This window comes from Hyperolius riggenbachi, chromosome 5 (assembly GCF_040937935.1).
Source record: "Hyperolius riggenbachi isolate aHypRig1 chromosome 5, aHypRig1.pri, whole genome shotgun sequence".
NCBI classification, from domain to species: Eukaryota; Metazoa; Chordata; class Amphibia; order Anura; family Hyperoliidae; genus Hyperolius; species Hyperolius riggenbachi.
The window spans coordinates 288,430,782-288,436,781 of NC_090650.1; the positions used below are offsets into that span (position 1 = coordinate 288,430,782).

Genomic DNA, 6,000 nt, shown 5'->3' on the forward strand with positions numbered 1-6,000 from the left:
CGTTAGCAAAGTCGCTCCGGTGAGGTTTTGATGAGCGATTACGCCAGCGATTATATACTTTACATTGAAGCACAAATGCTAACAAGATGCTGCATGTCCTGCGTTTGTGATTTTGCTAATCGCAATCGCTTCTGTGGATTTTGCACCATCTATTTACATTGGCAGAGCGTTTAGGGATATCGCTAGCGATTTATCACGCTCCCTAAACGCTCAAAAAATCGCTCTAGTGGGTTCCAGCCCTCAAGGTTTCCCCCTCCCAGCATGGACAGCACCAAGCAGTGGGAGCTTTGTTACATGCTGCAGTGAAGTGTAACATCACAAGCAGCCAGTAAGGAGTGGTGTATACATATCTCCCTATCTGCTAGTTATATTACAGAAATAGGCTACCTGTTACCTCTTTTGACCAATCTCCTCCTCAGACTATTCTGCATGCTGTGAGGGGAACACAGTGAAGTATTTGTGAGCTGTGTTAGGAGTGATAGATGATTTTAAAGTAGACAGATAAAACTGTGGAAATAAATTCAGTGCCCCTAGCAATAGTGGTAATGTGAACCCTAATGCAGAGTATTAAAAAAATGTTTTTATCGATAGTTGTCCTTAAAGTTGATAGCAAAATGAGCATGTCCCTTTTCCTGCTGAACACTAGTCCACATAGTTGCACAAGATACTGATCAACGTCTTTGTGCAAAGGGGGCAGGGTTACACATTTCTCTTCTGCATATGCATGCTAGTGCATAGAGATAAAAATAATGTACTTCCTGACCATCACACTCCATTGGTAGGGCACTTTTTAAATAAACAATTCCACTGGCTTTCCTTCAATGTAGTGGGATGCTTAGTGAGGTGGCACATGCAACACCAGCAATGCATACAAATGCCTGTATCACTCTTTACTCTTATAGAGCCAATCAACAGCTCCACAGTCCACACAGAACAGAATAAGGTCCAGAAATGTTATCCATCCACAAAATGCAAATACCTCTCACACATTTCAGACAAAAAGTAAAGTCTTAAGGTGCCAATAAACTGTACAATTTGTAGTGAATGGTCCTTTTTCCGATCATATCCAGACTGAATGAAAATATTATTTTAATTGTTTCCCAGTTCCAAACTATTCACAATTAGGGATGATCAATGAGATGCAAATATTTCCAAGTTCATGCAACTTTATCTAATTTTTTATTTATATATATATAGATAGATAGATAGATAGATAGATAGATAGATAGATAGATAGATAGAGAGAGAGAGATGCTGATTGACTAGTTCTTTGAGTAAAAGATTGATAACATGATAATTCAGGATCGACTGGGTCCATCATCTTCTCTGTTTTCATACAATTCGATAAGATAGAAAAGGAATGCTCACTAAAAATCACACCATTAATAAGTACTTTAGACACACAGCTAAGACCTTTCCTTCGAGGATGTTTCCCTCTTCTGGTTGAACTGCAGATCCATCAATTGTTGTGGCTAGTTTAGAAGTCTGATGAATAGAACATTTGTTGTTGATAGCATTTGAAAGACAAATATCTATTAGGTATAAATCAGACCTTTTATTATTCAAGGACCAATCCAATAGAATTTCATGGAGATGCCTTTTTAAGAAATAGTAACCTTAAACATTAAACTTTGTTTCTTGAAAATTAAAGTAAATGTAAAGTAAAAAAATTTAAAAATTAATTACCTGGGTCTTTTTGCAGCCAAACCCCCCTCCCCCCCCCCCCCCCCCCCCCACCGTCCATCTGAGACCTTCTGGCCATCAGCGGTGACCCCCTCAAAGCCAGCCAGCAATGCGCTTTCTCATTGCATCCTCGTGCACAGCAGCGTTCTGTGCATACGCAGTACATGAGACTCGCTACTGCGCATGTGCAGAATGCTCCTGGTAACAGGAGCACGATCAGGGACTGGCTGCAACTACCCAGCTTAAAGCGGGTCGCCACTGCTCACTTTAGGGTCGCAGAAGGATGGCACGGGTATAAGATGACTGTAGTGGGTTGCAAGAAGCCCCATGTAAGTTAAACTGCTTTTTTTCACTTAAATAACCCTTTAAGTAGTTTAGAATAATGTTTGTATCAGAAGTATTTTTGACCACGATATGAGGTTATGGTGACAAGTACAAAAAAAAAACTGGAGAAAAGGTGGTTAACCAAGACAACCAGTTAGTCCCCATATTAACTTGTGCAATTTCTGCCGCATTTTCACCAACGCAAAGCAATCCGCAGGGACATCAGAAAGGCATAGACAGCCCTGTCTGATGTCCCTATCCATGCGTTGTAAATCACTGCAGAATCGCAACGCATGGTTGCCAAGAAATTCCAGAAAAGGCATGCCAATTTCCATTCAGTATAAAGAATAGAAATCACAACTGCATCAGGAAGAATTGCATAGAAACGCGAGTGCCATGCGTTGTGACAGCACTTGCATTTCCTGATGCACACAAATGGGAAAGGCCATAGAATCTGATTTATAAAGATGATGCTCTGCAGATTGACAAAAAAGTGGTATTTTTGAAGAACTTTTTCATCAGATTGGTTGATCCAGGTATCACTGTTTTTCTGGCATGTGACATCACACAGGTGTGCACCAATCTTCCATGCCCTTTTAGCTACACCTATGTCTACAGATTATCCCACAGATCTTAAAAATAAATTGGCAATACAAAGTTCACCTGATTGCATTTCATTTGGATAGGCAGCTTAGAAAGGCTGTTATAATAAATAAAATTGGTCGAACACAAACCTTGCACAATCAGATTATACTGTATATTTTGGCCACCCTAAAAAATGGAACATGTGAAGGACAAGATATGGAAGGTTAAATCAGTTCTAAAAACCAGGGTCATTTACAAGGACAAATCTCCAAATTCCACACAGTCCCCGCAGATTATTTGGCTTCTACTACCCGACTGCCACCTCTGAACATCACAACTTATATCAATCTATCGCCTACTCGGAGCTTTTCTTAATTGGTTTTGCTCTGGATGTCACAAAAACCACGTGTTCAAGCTGAAACATTTTGTGCCTCATAGTATAAGATAGTTTACAGAGACTTTAGAAGACAGCGTGAGCAGAATGAATCCACTATAAGAAGTCAAGATGAGCACGTATGAAGCAGCAGAGAGCTGCACATCTTGATCTTTGCTATATACATTGGAATCAGCAGCTGATGAGAGATGTGTAGGTCGGAGATGCGCCGCTACTGTCCTTACACTACTTTGCTTTTTAAAAGCTGTATTGAAAGGGAGTCTGGGTAACTGTGAAACCTGAACAAGAACAGTTATAAAACCAACCCTTTGTGGATTGTTCAGTCTTTTATTTTTTAATGAATTACAAAACTTTATAAAAGGCATTGTCTAGTGTCCCAGATAGAAAGACCAACCATTGTAGACTTGTACTAGCATTTACAGCATATTTTACCATCGCAAACTGCTATGTGTATTAATAATGGCAAGAGATGTTTCAGTAAGTGAATTTAACTCCAGCTAAATGTAATCAAGAAGACCTGAGAATGGTACCTTGGCATAGCAGAAGGAGATGAGCAGGAGAGGCAGCAGGTAACCAAACACGAAGGAGCACACAACGTAAATCCTCTTGTGCTTCAGATTTGGCCAGTATTCCCAGCAGAAGGTCTGGTTGTTGCCCCTGTGTATCAAACGTTGGTTGTAAGCAACAGGGGAAGCCATGGCAATGGACAAGATCCAGATGACTATAACTCCGGCCAGGGTATTCCTGGAGACTCGGATGGTGGAGGACCTCCTGGAGTGCACTATTGCCACATAGCGATCAACAGACATCGCAGATAAGGTGAAGATGCTCACCAGCATGGACACCGTGAAGAAGTAGTGGGTGAACTTGCAGATGAAAGCTCCCAACACCCATGTTGGCAGAACATAGATAGTGGACTGGAAGGGGACGCAGAAGAGCAGATAGGCAAGGTCAGCGATGCTCAGGTTGAGTATGAAGATGTTGGTGGTGCTGCGGGGCTTCCCTGGTTTGTTTCTTGCTAGCACCGTGATGACTAACGAGTTCCCCAGGACTCCAAGGGCGAATATGATGCCAAACACCACAAGGGTTATAATGTTATCTATACCAATCCCTAAGAGTGGTTTCACTGATGGTTGCTCAGCAGAAGCATTTCTTTCCAGTGTGAGGTCCTCACTCTTGTTCTCAACCTCTGCGAACAAATCCATGACTTCAAAACAATAGTTTCAGTAAGTGCACACTGATCAATGACCTGATCCTATCCAGGTAGTAGAAGTGTGATCTTCGCTTCACTGGTACTTTTCAGGTCGGATTTGTAGCGACTAGCGAGTGTAGTCAGAGAAGAGCTGAGCAGGTTATCAAGAAGTGCAGCTCTAACAGGTGGAGGAGATTGGTAGGAACAGTAGCAGCAGAAGTTTATTTAGCCTGTTAGCGATCAGGATGCAGAGAAGGCTGACTGCTGTTGGTTGCTTCCTCTTGTGTGACTAGCTCACTCTGCCTGGAGTCTCTTCACCTCTCTCCTCATGTTCTATCAGCTGCCAGACTCCATGCGCATGGCAGAGGAACCGACCCCCCTACAAAATCATGCAATATTTTCTTCAGGCTCTGTATGGTCGAGCAGCAGACTGCCATAGCTTCGTGTGTTTCTGCGCTGTTTTTTTTTTTTTTACTCTTTCGTTTACAGCTGGATGCTTATTGAAATCCATTTTACTGGACAGCAGAAAAGGGCAGGGCAGCCTGTTATCAGTACATGCTATTATCCTGCTGGCACACAGCTTATCACTTACTGCGTAAACAGGTTGTGATTAAACAGAAGTAAGCAAGTGTTAGTACAAATAGTAGGAGTGGAAGAAGATAAGATGATATTTAATACCAAAGATTTCTATGTAGCTGCCTGCCCAGTTGTTGTGGAAACAGCACCCCTTATGAGCAGCCACAAGCTGGCAACTTATGCTGGGACCAGCAGCTAAAGTGCAACTATAAGTTTTAGCAAGCTTATCTGGCAAGGAGTCAGGAACATTTTTTGATATTTTTTTTTAAATTGCTACTGGATAAAGCTATGTACACACAGTGGCTCAAAACTGGCTGCAGCAGCCATTCAATGAAACCTGTTATGATGTAAAAGAAAGTATTTATACTTACCTAGGGCTTCCTCCGCCCCTTTCAGGCCATGGGCTCCCTCGTTGTCTTCGATAAACTGCTGGCTGTCCAGCGATATTTGTTCCGTCACGCTCTGACACGCATGCGTGGCCAGGCCAGGTGCGCTCTACGCCTCGCATTGGGAGCATAACGGGGTGCAAGCACAGTCAGACAGTGCATGCACGAATGAACTAATGTACCGAGATTGCCAGTTGTGTATCGGAACAGACCAGGGAGATGGCGAGGGAGCCCACGGCCTGAATGGGGCTGTAGAAGCCCCAGGTAAGTATGAATGCTTTCTTTTACATCGTCTCTGGTACACTTTGAGAACCACCTTGGGCAAAAATCTAGCAAGTGTTTAGGAGCCCCGTCATCACCTAAAGATCTGGCATCTGGCTAGTCTAGTTTAGGACACCAAGCAGGAAAACTCATAGAAAAATTCAGCTAACTTGGTTGGGCGGACAGCAACTTTCCCAAACTGCGAGGTTTTGGATAGGTTGCACTGGCGCATTTAGACGGGGGTTACCGATGTATGGAATCCCCCCTGAGACTCGTGTACCTTTAAAAAAAAATCCTGAAATCGCTGAAGTGAGCAAGCTGGTAAATATACAGAGGCTTGTCTCCTGCAGGGTCTGTGGGAAAAACTCAGCTCTTTCACTATTGTAAAGACTGCATGTAGACAGCTACATAAGGTATTTCACAAGTTGAAAAGTTGTTGACAGTCCCTAAACTCCAGGAGGGCTGCCTGCAGGTTGTGTGAGAGGCTGACCATCCCTTACTTCCTCCACACCCCTATGGATAGTATACCTATATCCTTCCCCTATCCCCCCCCCCACCATGTTGTTAATGTTTTGTTTTTGCTTTGGCAATGCTAAATG

The 6,000-nt window shown here is 42.8% G+C and overlaps 1 protein-coding gene across 1 annotated transcript in view; it reads right to left on the reverse strand.

Moving 5' to 3' along the window:
* GALR1 (galanin receptor 1) overlaps positions 1 to 4,449 on the reverse strand; it is a 354,796-nt gene extending 350,347 nt beyond the window's left edge. Inside the window, exon 1 of the mRNA XM_068237051.1 lies at positions 3,517 to 4,449. Within this exon, the coding sequence (XP_068093152.1) occupies positions 3,517 to 4,191 (675 nt within the window). The 5' untranslated portion in view covers positions 4,192 to 4,449. The remainder of the gene's footprint in view (positions 1 to 3,516) is intronic.
* Positions 4,450 to 6,000: the final 1,551 nt, after the last annotated feature.